Source organism: Vanessa tameamea, chromosome Z (genome assembly GCF_037043105.1).
Source record: "Vanessa tameamea isolate UH-Manoa-2023 chromosome Z, ilVanTame1 primary haplotype, whole genome shotgun sequence".
In the NCBI taxonomy this organism is placed as follows: Eukaryota; Metazoa; Arthropoda; class Insecta; order Lepidoptera; family Nymphalidae; genus Vanessa; species Vanessa tameamea.
In genome coordinates, this window is record NC_087341.1 from 11,463,251 (window position 1) to 11,484,986 (window position 21,736).

Below are 21,736 nucleotides of genomic sequence, written 5' to 3' on the forward strand. Positions count from 1 at the left end.
AACACGTAGTCGATACAATTTTATTGATTTATGAGCAATAGTATAATTAATATTATGAAATAAGACGAGAAGCAATCCGTATAACCAGCATACATAGTTACAAAAAATTTAATGACATATAATAATAAAATTACAACCTACATAAATGATAATCTACGTAATTGTACATTTTATGAAAGAGATTCAATGTTTGAAATAATTAGGAATGTATGAGAAACATTACATATTACGGCTTCTGCTAAAGTTACTGAAGAAGAAGGGCTTGTTCAGCGTCTAAGTAGCTAAAATAGTCAAGTGGACATGTACCTGGAAATTAAAACAAACATATTATAAAAACATTCATAAATCTTTCAATTGGTTATTATATAATTATCCGTAGAAGGAAATACAATAATAGCAAATTTGTACTTCGAATAAAGTGTAAATACAAATTTGCCGACTTTTATTTCTTAATTTAGAACTCAATGTTTGCTTTCGTATAAAAAGCGAATAGAATTAAAAAAAAATAGTAATTTGAATGCGTAATGGTATAAATTTGTAAAAATTGCCCTCGAAAATGAAAGCGAAGATACAGAAGCTTAAAGTGAGAAAGCGTGAGATAACATTAATGATTTTTTGCGGTGATGCTACACATATGCCATATGGTGAGGCAGACATACATTTGTAAAAATAATAATTGTCTTTAAAACGTGTACATGAAAAGCATTATAATTAAATTTATATGTGTAATAATTTTCAATGATTTATATCACGATATATGCTCGATCTCACAATAATGCATCGCCCGTCACCGAATCAAGCTTAAAGACTGTTGTAACTGACCTTAGCCTAGTTTAAAAGTTGCATTTCTCTCCAGAGGCGGTGAATCAAACTGCTTAAATACAAGATAAATTAATTAGATTAATTTAACGTAATAAAATTTAACATTTAAAATTACTAACAAATTGCTCCTTAAAATTATTACCGATTTCGTTTGTACATTATGGTAACATTACGGTAATCGTGATTTAAATATTAAAATTTTATATATTATAATAACATTTATTTTTATAACTAAGATTTATCGCGTATAAAGTTGCGATATGCGTTTTCAATTTTTTTAGTCGTATAAGTAGCTTAATTTGTAATAGGGCTATGGTGCATACATTTTAGTTACAATAATTGTTAAAAAAGTACAAAAATGACACTAATTTTATTTAACTAATTATTATAAATATTTAACACTTAGCCTAGACATCATTTTTCAGAATCAGAACGACTGCTAGAAAGCAGATAGGCACTTGCAGTAAAAGTAAAAATGTCCTTTTATTTGGCATAAACGTTTTACTTCAATTTAATTATTTTGAATTTCGACATAAGCGTAAACGTTTAAAATATTGCAACTTCTGTACTAGTAAATTTATAAAAAAAAATACCTTATTGATAATTATGATTTCAATAACGTTACTCTATAAGGAAAAATATAAGTAGATTGTTAATAATTACTGTAGGAGTTATTGGTATCGTATTATTTATTTGACCTTAACCCATTCATTTGGACTCGGCGCAGTGTTTTAAATAATAATAATTGGGAAGACTTCGGACGGTTGTCAGTTGTTTTATTAAACATCGTCTATTACGTTCCGTTTAATAACCTACGTGCAGGTTAAAATTATTTAATCAGACAATAATGCATAATTATCTTTTCGGAATTGCAGAGGTATTGAAAATACGATAACAAACTGATTAGCTTCCTGTGTAATTTACATAATATACTTAAATTATTTCATGTTTTGCAGTAAATATTAAATTGATATTCAATAAATATTATCAAAAATATAGAATTCACCGCGATCTATCGATATCGACGTTTATTAAACAAAGAGTAAGTAAGATAGTATACATAGCTAATTCAATTATCGTATTAAGATCGATCTGTTGTCGTCCAAGTCTGATGAAACTGTGTATTACCATGCCAACAAAAAGTGTTTGGATTAGCTCTTTTATTAAAGAAGGTTTGTACTAAATAGTTTAGTTAAAAAGGGTGGCCAAGACCGAACGTCCGACAGATGGTTTTTGAAAGAATTCATAATTAAACAAACAAAAGACATATTCAAGTAGAAAAATAAATGAAAACATAATTTCGTTAATAAAAATTAAGATATTTTTCTTATTAGTATGTAATATATAACATCGAATATATACGCGCCATGCACGCACAAGGGATAAGAGAGTGGCGACGGAAAGCGGACCAGACGACTTAAGAGAGCGTCATACCGTATGTCGTCACGGCATACGAGTCCTTCTTAAACTCGAGGTACGCTAATAGATGTTCCACATGTTTTCAAAATTTCAAGTCACTAAGGAGCAAAGCAGTAACCATCAAAGATCTAGAATACTCGATTGTTTAGCGAAGTGGTGACTGAATTATCTACAGTTGCAAGTGAAGCTCGCCAGTGGTATTACGGTTAGAATATAGCAAATGTTGCTATCAAATATTTGTGGCCGATATTAGAAAAATTATAAATCACTGTTATGGACCTATACAGATAGACATGATACTCCATAATACACATTTATCGACTTTAACATCTATCAATCTGTAACAAATATTTGATAGCAACAGTTGCTATGCTCTAGCCGTAACAGCCGCCCCACTGGACTCTGATGTGTAGTGACCACGCACTACTCATGAGTAGTAACGACGCACTATTAGGATTAAGAAATGTCGGAACGACATTAAATCTTCATTTAATCTTAATATTACCAAAGTACTTGCAATTACAGTGTATCATATAGAACAAGACAGTTTGTACCAATTAAAAAAAACTAAAACATGGAAGCACAAAAAGTATGAAGATTTCTCGTCATGCTGGTGATAAATACATATCAAAAGATACAAGAGAAATTTCGCTTGAGGTCGAAGACAGAAGTAAATGCGTTATATATTTCATAGAATGCAGTTGTTTATGTACTCACTGTGTGCATAAAACACATTTCTAATCTGAATTGAACGCGCGGTTCAGCTAGTATAATTATGTCATTTCTTAATTATGAATTTTGACAAAAAAATATATCATTCCTACTTGTAATGTGTAGGAAACCAAGTAACCTACTTTTATTTAATATACAACGCTTTATACCTTTTTAATATTCGCGTGTGCACTTAAACAAACTAAAAATAATATTTTTTCATAACACGAAGTTTCTAACGATAGCAATGTATAAGATTATTGGTGTATTTATATTTTGATTCGGTATCAACCAAAACAAGACACGACAAATCTACAAACATAGGAATCATATCGACTTTGTTGCCTTGTAAACTTTTATCCAACGTAATTAAAAGAACATATTTTTATGTTATGCAGAAACAATTTATGAAGACGATTGTTTTTTGAAAAGGAATGTTTTCAATTTAATTTGAACGAACGTGTAGTCCTTAAAATATCAAAAAATTGCTATAACGAAACAACAAACGAACGACGATTTTTTTCTATAAAACTTTGCTAGCGTATAGACCATTCCAATCACAGGAGGAATAAAGACTAATAAACTTTGAATTGACACGCATCAATGTATTAAGTATTCATTATGGATTTTCAAAAAATAGCGTTTTAAATAGCGGCGAAGAAGAAGGCGAAATCTTATGAAATTAAGGTTTACAAAGTCCATGTAAGCTTTCGATTGGAATAGGCTATATTATATTATTATCATTTAAAATATGTTTTGTTCATTGTACTACTTACTTTCGCTGTAATTTAACACAATAACAAAAAAAATCTTCATTGCTTGTGAAGTAAGGTAAGATAAAGCTTGATGTGACATGCAAAATAAAGCCTCAATCTCTATCTACGTGCAAAATTTCATGCAGTTTGCGTTAAAAAATCCGAAAAGTGACATGAATTTTTAGTGTCTGCCAATCTTTGATATCAACTTACTTAACATGGCTGATGATTTTTACTTTAATTAAAAAAATCAATTTTACAAAATACAAAGCGACTAAAAGAATGTATCATGCAGAAAATACAGTTTTGACTACTGAAAATGGATGTTACAACTAAAAGCATGGCTTATGGTTGCAGGAATATAATAAAGCTAATATTTATTCTGATAGAAGGGTTTAATTTTAACAGGATCGAACAGAATCAGTCAGAGCTATATTGAGTGTCAATGATATCTATTTAATGGTTAGCAATTTTTCCTTGGTTAGTAAGTTTAGTTTCAATGTCAAAGATAATAAATGAAATATTTTTTACAGATGATATTCTTAAAGGACAACAGAAAAACATTATAAATATGCAAAATTTATATTAGTGAACTAGTTTAAGCATTGAAAGAATTGGAAGATTGCAATCGGAATTATATATCCATATATGCTGACTATATCAAAAATTCTTGACCTGTTTCTAATAATTACCTACATAATTTTTGTAGAATATAGTGCGAGTAAAGTTAAAATTCTCCAATATAAAAATTCATACAAAAATAATTGAGCGACACCCGTAGGTCACAATGTAAGTATAATGAGTTGAGTTTTTTTTTATATACATCTAATATTTGTAAAAAACTTACTATTTCTATAAGTTTATTATAAAAATACAGTTGAATAGGCACTTTCTTTATAACTATGCAAGTGACAAGAATGAAAAAAAAGTAAACTAATAGAATAGGCACAACAACAAATGCAATATCTATGTGCCATTGTCATAACCTGATCTCAATTGTAATACTGATCATAATTTTATAGTTAAGTAAAAATTATTTAAAAAAAAACTACTTGTGTTAAAATATATATCAGTAATTGCACGGTTAGTTCTTAAGAATTTGACAATCTTTTCCCAAAGGAGTGACAGAGAAGGATTCATGGCTATTTTTGTAGCCATGTGTTTGTAATTGTAATAGTGATGATAATAAATTGTTTTAAATATCCTGTTATTATTAAACTTTACCCCATGCATGTTTATATCTGCGCTTTCTAAAGAAATGTCTAGAAAAAAAATATTTTATAACTAAAACAAGCATAATAAAACAAAATATGTACAAGAGGCTTATCAATCCAATGTCTAGGTTGGAGATTGAGCTTGGAGCAGCTGCTGTTCTGGCATCTTGAATTTTTATTGTACTATAAACTCTCTGAAGATATTCATAAACTGCAGGTAAGTGCCAAGCACCTCGTGGAAGTCTACATTCCGGACACTGCGTAACACTGGGAAATTGAATTTTTGGATGTTCTGGATCCTCAGTCACGTCACCAGCTAATCTTAAGTTCACTTCATTATGAGAAATCCACAACCAAAGTATTGCTTTATCATTTTCCTTTACATCGAAAATTCTATTCCTTGCTGCCATTGCCTGGAAATGCTGTGAGCATTCAGTACAACCAAAAAAGTTTTTCACATAGGCATGCATGGCTTTCAATACTCGTGGGGCTTCATTGCCAGGTTTTTGTGCTGCATTTATGGTTAGCGTATGAAACAAGGTCCAGAGACCGCATGTATAACCTCTGTATTGCGGTTGACTGCCCTTGCACCTTATATAATCAAGATTCGATATAAAGACAGGAGCATGAACTGTTTCAAGTTGTTTTACTAACTCATACACCTCACTTCCAGTCCATTGGTTTCTACTACTGAGGTTTTTATGTAAGTCTGTAACAAATTCTTTAAGCTTTCCCCTAAATGGAAAAGCTAAAATGATAACATCTAGATACTGCAATAATGCTTCAAAGGCTTCACCACTTAAAATCTTATGCCTTGGGATTTCAGTATGTAAGCTAGTTTTTAATGTCTTTTCCAAATCATTGTAGTAGACAACATCGGAATCTAAAGATTGAGACTTTTCATGATTTGAATTAATAAGACTTTCTTCACTTGAAATTTTCCTCAAGGGCAAAGCATAGTTTTGAGACTTTAAAAATATATTTATAGCTTTTTGTAAGTTCTGTTTTGTTGGATTTTGTGGTGTTAAAAGTGTAGATTCTAAGTTAGATGAAACAGCAACAAGTCCAGGAAAATGTGTTACACCAGCTACATCGGCCAGTTCACTAGTGTCATACACTCTCTTCAATGTAACATGTTCATAATCATTTATATCAAGTGCCAATTCAGATCCAATGGTAGAATTATCATTCTCAAATATCAAAAAAGTGTAAAGGACATTTTTTGGAAATGGTTTTAGAGCTGAATTAAAGTCACTGTATGCTGCTATTTTAAGTGAAGGGACAAACACTAAGCGCCCAAGAGATTGTTCACTTTGTATTTTATTAATTAATTGAGTCTTTAATTTATCAGCACTGTCTGTAGACTGTAATTTATCACCAACATTAGCATTGCTTTTAATATAGTTTTCATGTAAATATCGTAGGGAAGGATAAGCCATAACTTCAAATTGGCGGCATATTTCATTATTTTCTTCAACAGAACAATCCAGAACTGCAAGTTTTATTATGTTTTTCCATGATTCCAATTCAGAAGCTAGGCTTTTAAATTTTGGCGCAAATGCTCTACAGTGACCACAATAACTGTTATAAAATTGGACTACATACGCATTGTTTTGCCCATATATTTTTTTATCGAAATTTTTGTTAGTCAGTATAACGACTTGATCTGATTTACTATACAATCCTTGTTTATCAATATCATCGTTATCAGGCACGACTGCAGCATATGTCAAAATAACGGAAATATAAAAAGTTAACACAAATAAATGCCAGCAATTCATTTTTTTCCGAATTTAAAACTTAACAGAATTCAATAACAGTTAAAACATGTCTATAAAAACACTTAAATTACTTTTGACTTAAATATTAACACAATTTTTTCACTTAATTATCCATGCAATAGACGCATCTTAGTTCGATAATGAATACTGCTTAATGAGTAATGGAAACACGTACATAAAAAAGTCTTAAGTTAATATAAAAAACTGTGCTGTCAACTACAGGTACAGACCGTCAACTTTCCATATTGATACTATTACTGTGTACTGACAGTTGTTTTTTTTTTGGACTTATAGTAGAAGCGCTACAGGATAATATTATAGAAAAATAGGTAAAAAAAGCCTATTATTTTTTTTTATTTTAAATTGCTTACTGCATTAAATCGAAATATTTTATTAAGGTATTTCATTTGTTTTAAAATTTTTTATTAAAAATTGATAATTCAAAAATTGAAGTCACACATGCATTGGCAAGCCATGGGGTTTGCCGGGTGAGTCTGGACTTGCCGATCTAACCTATGCTCCATAAGATATGTACATTTTTCTAAGAAACCAACAATTTCGAAATTGTCGATATAATAGTTTCGGGAGCAACCCTATTTGACGTTTAGTTTCTGCAAAAGATTTAATCTACAATAATTCCTTTAAAAAAAGTCTTTAATTTAACACAATTTTTTTTAGCAAAAAGGATAAATATATAATCAAAACTATTTTTAATGTTTCCTTGAAAGTTACGTTACAGTATTTTTTACTCTTAACAAGGCTACCTGGAAGGTAAATTGCATAACTTTTTAATCAATACGGTTACTATTTAAATCGCATGCGCGGAAAGCACCTAGGAAAATTCATTTTAGAAGAAGCTGCCAACGGGTTCAGTGTAATTTGTGAAGAAAGTCCAATTTTTGGAAATCTTATTGAAGCAGGTAAGAAATAATTATAGTTCTAGTGTTAAGTCAAAGTAAATTCTATTTTTCATACAGTTCAAATCAGTTAATAATATTTTACTAAAAGAAAGAAATATACAAAATATTAAGTGATTAAGTATTTGATTTAAGTAAAGGTAAAAAGATTAGGTTAAGCGTTTGGCTTCTACAATTACAGTAAAAAATTAAAAAAAAATTTTTTTTGAAGCATGTATTCTTTTCTAATTTTTGTATTTGTAAGTAATAAAATATTTATGTCCCATTGCCGCAAAATTAATTTAAATGTTATAAGCATTCTAAAAAAAAATAGTATTCTAGAATGTTCGAATCCACCCATTGTCTATTTGCATTCGGTGATCGATACGACTTACTACCGCCCCTCGCGGCCCTTGCCCCTTAATAATCTGTGGTCTCTCTCTACTCTATTCTAAAATCAATAGACCCAATAGACAGCGCGATTGCGCAAATCGTGTGCGTGTGAAGTTTTGTATAAAATCTTATTTTATATATCTCAATATCTCAATGACGGTTTGGTTGATCTAGCTGTTTAGATTACCAAATATTATATATACTCTGTCATCTGAAGTATTGGTTTTCATGGTGAAATGTGAGTGTGTTATTTTGTAATAAATTGTAACTAGGCTTCAGATTTTAACTTCCACATTATTTCCTGATTCGTAAAATAATTGTAATATTGGTAGTAAATTAATGCGAAAGTTTTTAAATATGCAAAAAATATATGCAAAATTCAGTTAAAACTTCAGATTGTTTTCTGACACTTCATACTGAATGGTATGTCTAAGAAATATATGTCATCAGTCATATGGTGACAATATAAGGCCTATTACGACCAATTTTCGACCTTGTTTAATAAACATTGATACTGCAAGAAATATGATGTATACTTAGCTATTTATCATGATCTTCATGAAGGATTTACTGACCTCTTCAAAAAGTTGACAAATGCCTTTATTGAGAGTAAATGTCACATGACATGTTTTTCTCTGATTTTCCTTTGTTCTAAAATATTAAGTCGATTTTCAACGACAAATATGGATCTATAGGTTTTCGGATTGTAAAGGAGTCATTTTCTATTCCCAACAAACACTTGATCGTTAAAATTTAGTTGGTTAAAGAAGGAGTCTGTGAAGGCAAGAAAACAGCTTGGAGGGCTATAGTCTCCTTTCGTGAGCTTTTTTACCTAATTAATTTACATATTTTAATAATAGTACATTTTACTATTTAGAAAGTCAAAATGTCGCAAAGAAATGTGAGAAAACTGCTTGGGGCTGCAACAATCCCACCACCAAATGAAAGTTCAGATGAAGAATATGAACCCCTCTACACCAAAAATGCAAATAAAAGCACATATGAAGGAGTGAGTTATGCTTTTTCTGTTATTCAATGAAAATTGCGAATTTTTTACTTAAACTATACCCCATTATTTTAGTTTTTATATAATATGCTGCTGCTGATGCGAATATTAATATGAAATAATAAATATGTATAATTGCTATAAAATAATGTTGGGTAATTACTCAACTCAACTTGCGAATGTTTGTGCAAAGGAGAATGTTATAAAACTATGTATGTAAGAGTTAATAAAAGGCTTAAATTTAGATAAATGTGTTATAATGCATACATATTTCAAGAATTGTTATCACAATCAAGATTAATTTTATTTATTGACAGCTGGTCGTAAGTTCCTCTTCAGAATCGGAACATGAAGCTGTGCCTTCAACTGAAGAGTCTGCGCCTGAGGATAAAAAAGAAAACCAAAAAAGGAAGAAAAAGAAGATAAAGAAGAAGTCAACTACAGATGATGTATGAACACATTATTTAATGTAATCTTCAAATAAATTACAAGATTAGAAATTGTACCATTATTTTTAAATAAATATTTTTTTAGCTGGATGAAATCGATAAATCTTTACTTGAGGTTAATGCATTGTTAGGGGAGCCTTCTCAGCCTCCCGCTGTTGATCCTGAACCAGAGCCAGACGTTTCACAGGCAGTGTTTGCTACTAAATACAAACACTTAAACGTTGTATATGAGTTGAATAGGATATTTGGTCGTGATAGTGATGAAGAAAACAAGAAACGGTAAACTTTTAATTTGTTTATATTCATTGTGTTCATACTGATAATTATATACTTTAATAAAAACAATAATTTCGCAGACGAGGAAGGAAGCCCAATTTAAAGCGTATTCAGAGCAATACTCTAATTAAAAAGGAATATAATTTCAAAAAAGGAGGTAAGTGTTGGACTACTTTTATTAATAGTATAAAATTTACTTTACAACTATAAGGTAATGTGTATGTACGGAATTTATTAATAAATTGTTTCAACTTTGCTTCTTTTTTACTCTCTACTTTAAATGTGCTAAAGAAATAATGAAATATACTAAAGTTAGGGTCCATCCTCAATAAGATGGTCCATCTATTTTCTTGGTCTTCGTCTAAAGACACGAATATGCCAGTAGCAGTGCAATTTATATGACCCTGTTCATACTGAGAATCGGATCCGGATTTTTAGACGGACTTTTTGCCACTGCGAAAAGACTTAATTCCGGGTCGGATATAGTGTGAATGAATCTGCCGACGGTATGGCGCCAATTTTATCCTTCTACTCTGCCGTGCCCACGGATCACTTTTTAAAAATCATTTTGGCTTTTGCGCTCGTGCAAAATATACGTCGATGCCTGTTTCAAAATAAAGCTGTCTTGTGATACAAAAGGTTGGATAAATGTAAATACAAAAACTTAAGAGTGGCCTGAGACGGCCAGGTTTTATGTGAAAAAGCACGTCTGGCCGCCGTTTTCCGCTTAAGCAGACGGTACCTCTAGTTAAGAACGGGCCCTTACTTCATAAGATGTAAAGTCATTGTAGCAGTACCTTTATAAAAAAAATAATCCACAGGTCTCTCCATGTCAATAGACCGACGTGAAGACGGTCTGACGTTTTTCAAATTTGACCATAGTCGCGAATATCAACGACACCACATGGAGTTCTTGATGAAGCTGCTACAAATGTATGTATAGCTCTTTACTTAAACTTTTTTGGGAGATGTTTTATATTATTAAAATCTGTGATTTCGAAATTAGCAATATACATATTTTGCTCTCGACCTTTCTACTATTGCAGGCAAGCAGACGGTACTGAAAAAAAGGTATACTTTTTGCGTATCTGCTTCTTAGCTTGCGTCACTTCCTTATTTTAAATATAATGAAGATTATATATATATATATATATATATTAAAATCGTATCTGTGTGAAAATATTGAAGCTCAAAAATATTTTTAGTAAGGTCTAAACGTGGCATCATACTTTTTTTTTATATAGTTATTGTTTTATAGCATAAGGTCTTATTCAATATTAGTTACAAACATGTACTATGCAATAAATTATCTTTTGTTCCCATTTTATTATTCATTCGCTGGAGCTACTCAATTGCGATTTGTATTGTCATCGAAGTTTTATCAACAATAATTTTACCGATCAGACAAAGCTGTAACGTCAATCTATCGAACAAAGGCATCGATTGATGATCGATCGATTACTCTGGTAACATCTCAAGTATTTTTGGCGTTTAGACTTTAAGCCTGTTTTTTGTTAATTAAAGCAATATAATAGTGTAGTAGGTGTCATATGTCAGCTCAGGAGACATTATGGTGTAAAAATATTTGCGCAGACACGGGTGCACTCGCTTTACTCTAGAGTCCAATGAAAAGGCAATCTGACACATCAGACTGAGTTCAGGCAGAATAGTCCAATGTCTTTACGTGATTTTGAAGGCAGTTTTACGCTGCCAACTTTTTAAATGTGGTTTAGTTAGAAATAGTTGGCAATAAAATTTGCAGCCTTGTAAATAACCACGACATAAACGAGACTTAAAGGATTGACAAATAATAGAAAATTACACAATAAGACATCAAAATTAAAATATGTGATTTAATAAAATATATTATTTCAAATATAATTAAAAATAATGACTGCCTGGAGTTGTGACATGAATCATAGTAGTATATTTCCGTTAATTTTATATTGTAATTATTATATAGGTTCAAAAAACTATGAATCCTATCAACCCGCTACTAAGATCACCTTATACGAGATGTGATCCCAAAGTAATGATAATTGGTTATTTCCAGTGCACAAAAAAATAAAAATAAAATCATTTTCGCTTGTTCATTCGACCACTAGATTAGCATTAAAAAAACACATAAATAGGCCACGATTTCCGGGAGGTATATTCATTTCAATACGAACCGTCGAAGAGATAACATCAAAATGGAAAAAATATAATTAGAGCTGTCATCAAGTACCACTGTTTGAAAAAAATGTCTACCAAAGATATACACACAGACTTGGTGGAAACATCGGGGGACTCTGCTCCTCCATATTCCACAGTTGCACGTTGGGCCAAGGAGTTTTAAGCTGGGCAGAACATGCACGGAAATGAAATCGCGAACCAAGCCCCTCACTGAAGATATCGTGAAAAAAGCCGAAGATGTCGTGTAGGCAGATTGAAGAGTGACCATCAGGCATATAGTTGAGGTCACAGGGATCTTATGGCAGTGTTCAAAGAATCCTCACGAACGAATTTCATATGAGAAAGGTGTCTGCCGAGAATATTGACCGACGAGCAAAGGAATAAACGAGTCGACATTTCAAGGGTGAATCTCGAAAAGTTTCAAGTAGATCAGGATTTTTTTTGTCACGTTACGTGACCATGGACGTGACCTGGGTTCACCACTTTGATCCTGAAACCAAACAACAATCATTGACCTGGAAGCGAGCCTTCTCATCGACGCCGAAGAAATTCAAAGTGGCTAAGTCGTCGGGAAAGGTTATGGCGTCCGTTTTTTGGGACGCTAAACGAATAATTATGGTGGAATATTTAGAAAATGGAGCCACTATTACGGGCTCTTACTACGCAGACCAAATAAGAAAAATTACGGGATGCCATTAAGGAAAAAGACGCGGCAAACTGCGAGCTGCTGCTGTTTCACCAAGACAACGCACCATCTCACAAAGCTGCAGTTGCGATAGCTGCCATTAAAGAATCAGGATTAGAACTGCTCGAACACCCGCCCTATTAGCCAGATCCAGCTCCCAGTGACTTTTATCTGTTTTTGGAGGGTCAAGAAAAGTTTTTTTTTCTAAAGGAATTCTGGGTTTAGAAAAAAGATGGACCACATATATTGACTTGTTAGGAGACTACGTAGAAAAATAAATAATTTTTTTAACTATTATCACCGTGTTTTTCATGTATTATCATTACTTTTGGATCACCCCTCGTAAACATCATCATATTTATTATAGGACTATTACAAAAGTGCATTTTTGCATAAACGTTTATTCGAAAATTTGAAAAGGATGCTTTGAAGCACAAGTACGTCATAGACCCAAAATAATTCCTGCACAATCAGATTTAGAGTGTTGTTACATAGACTCTGGAGTTTGAGTCCAGGACCTCAGGTTCTGCGGCCTTATACCGACCGGTCACTAGATAGGCCAGAGAACGAGGCAGGCATCTCGTCTTGTGCCTACTCCAGTTGGAATAACGAAAATTTCTCAATTCATATCGGTTCCGAAAAATAACCGGTAAGGCAGTAAGTGCTTTAATTATCGCGCCGCTGTACATTTTCGGACATCGGACACGGATTCGGATAGAATTCTTATGCGATATCCCATGGTGGCAGCTGGTTGTCATTTAATCCAAACAATTCCTCGTAATAGACGACGAGTGCGTTCAGGAACACCGGAATACTCACTAAAAACACCAGCGGTACCCTCTCCTTATCTTCGGCGGGCGCCACGTGACGTCAGTGTATGCGGACGGAATTTTAAGCCAGAGCATGCATTGTCGACAACGACTTTTATGCTCCGATCTGCCAAAAAGCTGGTGATCCAGTTGCATAATTTATCGGAAAGCTCAAAAGAAGGAAGCTTCGAAAGAAGTGCTTTGTGCCATACCCGATCAAGGGCATTAGCTAAGTCCGGAATGGCTGTTAATGGCCCCCTCTTGAACTCAGCGGCTTCAGCTCATTTATGAGTCAGATAAACTAGAAGAAAGCCAACTGTTGGTTGAAACCATACTGGTGGTCGCTAATCAGCTGGTGCTTCTCTAGGTACCGCAGGAGCTGACATTTCAAAATACATTCTATTTAGTACACATAGCTGGCTCTAAGCGGTTGTCCTTTTTTTTAGAAACGTGTGTACCAAGTAGTCTTTTTAAGAGTTCGGGTCTACGCCTAATGTGCTGGAAAAGTAACGTTAATAGTGGTGCCAACTATGGAACACAAGCACGGCACAATATGAATGTCCAAAGGAGAATTGCTTTATGATCTGCACTTTGCCTGAATTTTACCTCCGGCTTCATAAAGTTGTCTAAACCTTGGCGAGAGACCACAACACACGTGTTCCCAATGGCAGACACACGGATTTCTTCACAATGCAGCTAGTATGCTCCGATTTCACCTTTGCAATAAGGCTTTTGAAGGACTTAGAGGCAGACTTGTATATTTTTTTAAACGCGCTGATCTTACATCATTAGACGATGCGTCAGTCCAATCTTGGTAACATTCGCACTTAAGGCGTGATGCCCTTTCGATGAAGCGACTAAACCAAGGCTAAGATACCAAGTACCCATATCAGTGACCGAGTCGGCAACTACATCTGGATCATCCGCCGAGAAGTAAATACACTTCCATGGGTAGTTGCAGGTATCCGGCACTGTACTCCGAACAAGACAGTGGTCCGAAGAGCCAATTACCCGTCCGTATTTGGCATAAACTTTCTCCACGAGATGGCACTTGCACTGATACCAAATATCGCGGGTGGAACGGATGTTTCATCGTATTTTCTTATTAATATTCTCATAAAAGATATTGTCTTGCAGAATCTTCCAATAAGGTTATGCCGACATGCAATTCTGTATAGGAACCCAGTTTCATTTTAAATATATTTTATTTTAACAAAATGAAAGTATTGAGTAATTGACGGCTGTAAATACTGTATTTGCTTTTATGCTTCAATGGTTTGCACGCTATTACTACATTGACCTATATAGTGTACCTAGACCTAATAAGTGAACACAGCAGTTTCATTTTGTTTTTGATAAAGTATTCGCACCTTTAAATTGATCTACATACATATATACTTCTTAAAATATAGTAACACGTAAAATAAAGGACGCCTCTAGCATCTAATGACACTAAAGAAATGCCTTATTTGAATAAAACTGTATTATTGACTTGATGGTAGGGCTTTTTGCAAGCCAGTCCGGGTAGGTAACATCCACTCATTAGATATTCTAACGCCAAACAACAGTACTCAGTATTGTTGTGTTACGGTTTGAAGGGTGAGTGAGCCAGTGTAGCTACAGGCACAAGGGACATCTTAGTTCCCAAGATTGGCGGCGCATTGGCGATGTAAGGAATGGTTAATATTTCTTTCTGCGCCATTGTCTATGGGTGGTGGTGACCACTTACCATCAGGTGGCCCATATGCTCGACTGCCAAACTATGACAAAAATAAAAAAAATACTTTAGATACAGTAATAGTTATACAGTATAGGTATGCAAATAAAAACCTAATCGATTTTTATATTATTTGTAACTCATAAATGGATTGTAATTAAATAGACTTTCAAAATTCATAATAACAGACACATTTATGGTATACCTTTTCGCAGGCGTCTTATCACAGAAGTTGAGGACGCCCTCAAACATATGCACGTCGAGGGACTGTTAGAGGTATATTTTAAACACTTTATACTCCATTTCAAGATATTAATAGTGCGAAGTTTTATATTAAATTTGAATTCATTCCTATTTAGGCAATAGATATGATGTTCAGAGTCGATGATAACTCGGGCGCAAATACTCTCGTGGAACATTTAATTGCCTACATGCAACATGTTGCTCATCCGTCATTCAATATTACCGACGTAAGTACGAGTCGTTTACGCGCGTGTTCATTATTAATTAAATTTAAAAAATCCTAGCTTATTATTTATATTCCCCTTTATCCATTGATACATTTTTTTCATTGATAATGAAATTTCAGATAAGAAATCGTCTGGAATATAAGTTCCCGGAGAACCGTCCGTTCCATATCATTCTGCTCAAGTATCTACATCTTTTGACTAATAGAGCATGTCATCGCACATCGCTTGAGATAGCTAAGCTGCTTCTCAATCTCGATCCTTGCGATCCACTTGCTGTGGTGTTCATAATAGACACGGTGGCATTGCGGGCCAGGGAACATCAATGGCTCATTGAAGCCATTGAATATCTGGATAAGGAGCGTGATGTACTATTCCTCTTTAACATCAAGTTTTCATACGCCTTAGCACACTTCCACGTCGCTACCAAGAAAAAGGGTGAGTTTACATATTACATATTACCAGTACAATTTGATTAATTCTTTGTAATTTACTAACTATTGTTTTTTTTCGTGACCATCGGATAATTAGACCACCCTAGCCACTGAACAAATAATGGATTATTAAGACTAGAATATTAATGTCATAGTTTCAAATATAATTATATTTCGAAATTTAATTCCGATTATCAATAGCAAAACCGGATCTGACGCTCAGCGACGAGCTGTTGAAGAAAGCTATGATAGCATTCCCGTGGTCTGTTAAAGAGATCCTTGAGGCTTCCAAGACCTTTTCTGAAGAGAATCTACGTAATCATGAATTTTTCGACGAATATGCTAGCGCTACGTAAGTTGAGAGCTTTTATTTTTACCAGAAAAGTAAATATTAATTACTTTTTCAAAAATAGTCACTAAAGTTTGTTTTCATTTCAGAACGTCTAAGCACCTAAAGGAGCTGACTCATCTGCACGTTGCGTTTGCCGGTTCATGGTGGAACGAGCAGCCGGTTCGTGAATGGCTCCTGAGAAATGGAACCGAATTAGTCGAAAAATACGACAACGATGCCGCTCTCAAGGTTAATAAATAATCCGTTCTTTTTTTTTTAAATTTATTTATTAGCTTTAGGCCATTTTGCATACTCACCTGGATAGCTACCAAGTAGGTAAGCCAGTTTAGTAATAGGCACAAAGGGATTAATTTTATTCAAATAATAGAAATCAACAGATTATTCTATTCTTGAAATATAATTTACGGGGCATTCCTTTATGATCACAGCGTTAATGGTTAACTAGCAACTATGAATATCAAGTTTAAGTAACAGCCATATTATTTGTAAGACAATTGCTTATGATTTATTCAAATCTAACGAAAAGATTCCAATCCAACCGTCATATATTATATTTGAAATTCTCATATATGATATATACATATGTCGCATAGTATAATTATAGCAATAATCACAAGTCATTTAATTACTTCTTATCAGTTTTTGAATGCTTTGTGAACTAAATCTGTTCCCGTACAGCTGAAGAGGAAATAACATTGTTTATTATTTTAGGAAGAGGTCAAGAGGATGGAACAAGTGCGAAACACTCTATTCCGCGGCATGCCGACGGAAGTGCTGCGGCACCTCAGCGTCATAAAGTATATGGCAGATCTGCTTATCGATAGAGTAAGTAATGAATATCTTATAACAGGAGCTTGTTATACAATCGTTGTCGAAAAGTTTGTCCCGATTTCTGATACTAAGACAGGTCGGAATATATCTTTTAGTAAGTCTTGCTCTCCATTGAAAGGAGCATTTTCAATTTAAAAAAACAAAAAACTAAAATAATTATACATCACATTTATAAATTTGTAACTTTTATTTTAATATTGTGTTATAATAATTGTTAGGAAAATGTCTGTATCAATAATCTTTCGTAACCTTCCACAGGAGATTCCTAATGTCGAGCAAGCATACAGCTTCGACCCGCACCCGGCTTGGGACAGCGTCAACCGCTACAGCTACGCCACTCCGTTGAACACAGCCTATCTGCAGCAGAATTTGGACAGTACTCTTATTACAAACTTCTTCGCATCGCTAAATCCTAACTTCGAAGTGCCGTCTCCCGAGGAGTATGTTATGTAATCATATTTTCAAATAAGGCAGCTAACATGTTAATTGTTGTCTGTTTAAATAAACGCAATATAATATTTCAGATGTTAGCGATTTATTGTTAGTTTGCCATGAGCAATGAATTTTCATATATTTTGCCTTGCTTGTTTTGCTGTTATCATTATATGTCGTTATTTCATATTCGAAATCACTTTTGGTCTTGGTCACAAGGCTGCGATTAAATAGAGAAAAAAATACATTACCTAAATCGATTAGGTCACTTCTTTCGTTCCGTTACATTTTATATTCGAAACAAAAGAGGAAATTGTGATAAAAACATATTTATTCATGTTCTAGAAGATTAACAAAAGTGGCTTCAGAATTTAAATGTTATGGATGTAGCATGTTTCTTAAGAAGATTAAGCTGCGTATTCACTATGTTCGCGAACCTATAGCGCTCAGCGCTTCTGCATCGACCGCACTCTCGACGCATGCGACGTTGCATGCTCAGCAGTGAACGCTCCACAGGCACATGTTTAGCAAAGACGAAGCGTAGTTCAGTGAGCTATGGCTCCAATCGAGAGAAACCACCATGGAAGTGGTATAGATGAAGCCGTGATTTACCGATATTTAGGAGTGGGCCACCAGGGCAACTGCTCTGGGTTCCCCACAAGAGAGACACCCCCCCCCAATAGATATTCCAACGAGTTAACAATTTTAATGTAATAGTTGTTAAGACATCGAGATATAGACAAATTATAATAATATTTTATTTACATACTATTAATGTTTTAAAAGTTACTGATACAAAGAGTAAACATATTATTGACAAACCTAAGTGACAAAATGAAAATGTTCAAATTAATTTGTAAAATAAAAATTAGGGTCTCCACTATTTTATGGCCACAGGGCCTCCAGACCTTTAAATCCGACCCTGAGTTTAGAACTACCGACTCTAGCAACGCCATGTTAACTCAAATCTCATCAATTAATACTGTGCTCCTTGTCTCCATTAGTGCAGTTGCAGATACGTTGATTGCTGTTGGTGTACGAACTTAGTGAATTGCTATTACGTGTTTTCACTAATATCCCGTTTCCTCTAGCGTCCGTGTACACTACACGAAATCCATGCTTTTTAGCTCTTCTTAGTAATATATATATATCCCTATCTATACATACAAATATTCCTTCAAATGTTTCTGTTATTATGTTTGAACGGCTTTGTTTCGGTCGCTTTGTTTTATTTTATATTTGTTGTTTTCAAATTACAGATACTGAGATGAGCTACGACGTTCGAAAAATATTTCCAAAGTTACCTGAATTTTATTATTATAAGTTCAGGTAATTTTGGAAATATAAAGTAAGGTAAGATGTTCTCTGAAGTCTTGACTAACTTGTGGTTAAGTGCTAAGCTACTAAGGGTAGTAATTTTAACAAAAAAATGTTAAATTGTATAATTTTGTTCATATATATGGATGGATTTTTTTTCCGTTTGTCTGAGCTATCTACAAATATAGTTAATTAATAATAATTTGATCAAGTGCATGCATGCAGTTTCGCAAGTAGTTATTTATTAATAGAAAACTATGTATGTTAAATAAATGTATTAGTTTGCTGTGCTAATTTTGAAAGTAATTTTTTTCTTTCAAATATATATGGTTACGTTATATTTCAAAATTATGAAAAGGTGTTATTATAGTATTTAGTATTACAAATAATTACAGATCAATACAAAGTTTTATACATTATGAATTTGAGAAAATTATAGTAAAGTGAATTGACTGATGGAATTGATGGAATTTTCATTCAATTCCGTATATAGTAATTATGTGCGGCTTCGCGAGCTCAAGCGATATAAATGAGATACTATGAAAATATATAAATGTAATTATTATGCAAGAAATTTTGAGTGATTATAATACATTTATATGTTCAATATAACATTCGATTGTTATAGTTAGTTCAAACCACGAAGACGCGCCACATATTCCGCGGGGTTCGGGAGGTCATCGGGAAAGTTGCTCTAATATAATTGTTTGTTCTATGTTTTTTTTTTTTTTTTTCACTGACATTGTTCAAGATTGTCTAATTCACATTCTTCTTGTTTTGCGCTTATCAAATTTAAAATCAAAGGAAATATAAATGCAGAATTGACTTCACGCAAATAATATTACATTTGAAGCAAGTTTTAAGAAACTAAAAAAAATATTAAGATATCTTCAATAAGTAAAAAGTCGACTAGTTCTTAAATGGTCTGGGTTCCTCGCATCGCGCTTGCCCTTTATCGACCGTACTGTAAACCTGTCGAAAACATATAATGTATAGCCAAAAATTAGTATGTCAGTCGTAATTATGATCAAAATTGTACTTAAATAACTTTCATTTTAAATAAAACTGAATCAAGTATATAATGACGTTTGAGTTAATACCCGGCGGTTTGTTGAAAAATTATAGACACGTGTTTAAAATACTTTAATTAAGATTTTAGTTTTAGTATAAATAAATCTCTGTAATTCTACGGGCTTTGAATCAAATATATATATAAACTTATGTATAATCAGTATTAAGCGAACAATCACACTAATATACTATTCATGATATGTACATAGGTACTTTTTAGGGAAACTTATTTTGGACGATAATCTTACGAATATAGATTTGTTGTATTGCGAGTATAAGTGCTATTTAAATTTATTTTTATACAATCATGTTTTTGATTTTCTAATATTTTATATTATTAGGTAAATACTTCCCCATTATACTCCAACATTTTTAACATTCAAGGATGTACTACTTGCTAAATAGTGGCACCAACTACATCATTACACCTAGTAGTTGCCTTTGAATCTATTTTATCGCTTAACTTACAATTAGTGTTCGTGCAAAGCAATAGAAGTCACACTAGCAGCTTACATTGTACACTCGCACTGTAGCGATTTCGAAGAAGAGTAGGGCGCGTTACCGTGGATTAAACTACCTATACCTACGCGTTTAGTTAATATATTTGTTTCACGAATATATAATAATTACTAAGTATGTTTCATAAAAATAATATATTGGATTTTATAACTGGCCCTAAAACATAAAATTTTGTAATGTTTTCGCACTTATTGACTCAATTGTTCGCTCATGTGGGACTGCTGCTTTACAGAGTATAATGCACGTGGTCGGTCGATTATGTTATTCATGAAGATCATATCTATCAAATAACAATATTTTCATAACGTTAATTTATCAATACATTGTCAATTAGTTTTACCGTCTACGAGGTAAATGAATTGGCGAAATTATTTTCTTTTCTACATATAATCTACGATTAATTTTGCATATCATTGTTGTAAAAAACCAAATTCAAACCCATGTATTTACAACAATTCAGTTACTTGAAAAACTGTTAATGCATGTGTTATTTCAATACTTTAATTGCTTATCATTCTAATACTTTATTTAAATATATAATAAATTATAATAATCTTTAATTGTTTAGAGCAAATTGTAGGTAAAGAGTAAAAATACTTTATATTAACAACTTAATGCAAATACTGCATTTCGAAATAGTTTAAAACATACAAAGTTACTTTATTTTAAATTCTAATACAAAATTTATACATTTTATTTTATTGAATCTATAATTTTATTTAATTTTCAGGTTGCATGCGTTATATTTTTCGGGGCCAACTTTGAATCAACTAAGAAACGCTATAAATGTAATTGATGAGATAGATGATGAAGATAGTGAAGATGAAGAGAGCGAGGATGAAGAAAGTGACGATGGGGATGCTGCAGAGAGTTACGAAGAGGATGGCGATATCGAAGATAGTGAGGAAGATGACGAGGAAGCCGAGGAGAGCCAGGAAGAAGAAGAAGAAGAAGAGGAGGAGGAGGATGAGGAAGACGAAGACGACGAAGATGAAGATGAAGACAGCGATGGCGATGAGTCAGCAAATGAGAGTGAAGACGAAAAATCTAATAAAAAGTCATGCAACAAGATTGACGAACCGGAAGAAATCTGGACGGACTAAGATCAAAGAGACAAAAAAAAAACAAGAAAAAAATGGAGGCATACAACAACATTTGAATTTCAATTTAACTAAAGAATAAAACAATATTCATTTGTTTAGTTT

General features: G+C 33.0%; 2 protein-coding genes across 5 annotated transcripts; one reads left to right on the plus strand and one right to left on the minus strand.

Moving 5' to 3' along the window:
- Positions 1–6: 6 nt before the first annotated feature.
- LOC113396406 (sulfhydryl oxidase 1) lies at positions 7–6,894 on the minus strand. Of its 2 annotated transcripts, XM_026634329.2 has the most exons (3): positions 5,024–6,894; positions 823–871; positions 7–306 (listed from the first exon to the last, which is right to left on the minus strand). In XM_026634329.2, the coding sequence occupies exons 1-2, from the start codon at positions 6,700–6,702 to the stop codon at positions 829–831; spliced, it is 1,722 nt and encodes a 573-aa protein (XP_026490114.2). In that variant the 5' UTR covers positions 6,703–6,894; the 3' UTR covers positions 7–306; positions 823–828. The 2 variants fall into 2 exon arrangements, with proteins under 2 accessions (XP_026490114.2, XP_026490120.2); XM_026634335.2 differs by lacking the exon at positions 823–871 and having other exon boundaries at positions 5,024–6,893.
- A 1,206-nt stretch (positions 6,895–8,100) lies between these two features.
- On the plus strand, positions 8,101–21,736 carry LOC113396421 (ribosome quality control complex subunit TCF25). 3 transcript variants are annotated; one of them, XR_010309867.1, is made up of 15 exons: positions 8,103–8,229; positions 8,869–9,000; positions 9,315–9,446; positions 9,532–9,725; positions 9,803–9,879; positions 10,544–10,655; positions 15,324–15,384; positions 15,468–15,578; positions 15,698–16,013; positions 16,211–16,361; positions 16,448–16,589; positions 17,073–17,186; positions 17,451–17,632; positions 18,884–18,977; positions 21,262–21,577. XR_010309867.1 is itself a non-coding variant. In XM_064220309.1 (14 exons), the coding sequence occupies exons 2-14, from the start codon at positions 8,878–8,880 to the stop codon at positions 21,632–21,634; spliced, it is 2,088 nt and encodes a 695-aa protein (XP_064076379.1). In that variant the 5' UTR covers positions 8,101–8,229; positions 8,869–8,877; the 3' UTR covers positions 21,635–21,736. The 3 variants fall into 3 exon arrangements, 1 of the variants encoding a protein (XP_064076379.1); XR_010309868.1 differs by lacking the exon at positions 21,262–21,577 and adding an exon at positions 19,570–19,653; XM_064220309.1 differs by lacking the exon at positions 18,884–18,977 and having other exon boundaries at positions 8,101–8,229; positions 21,262–21,736.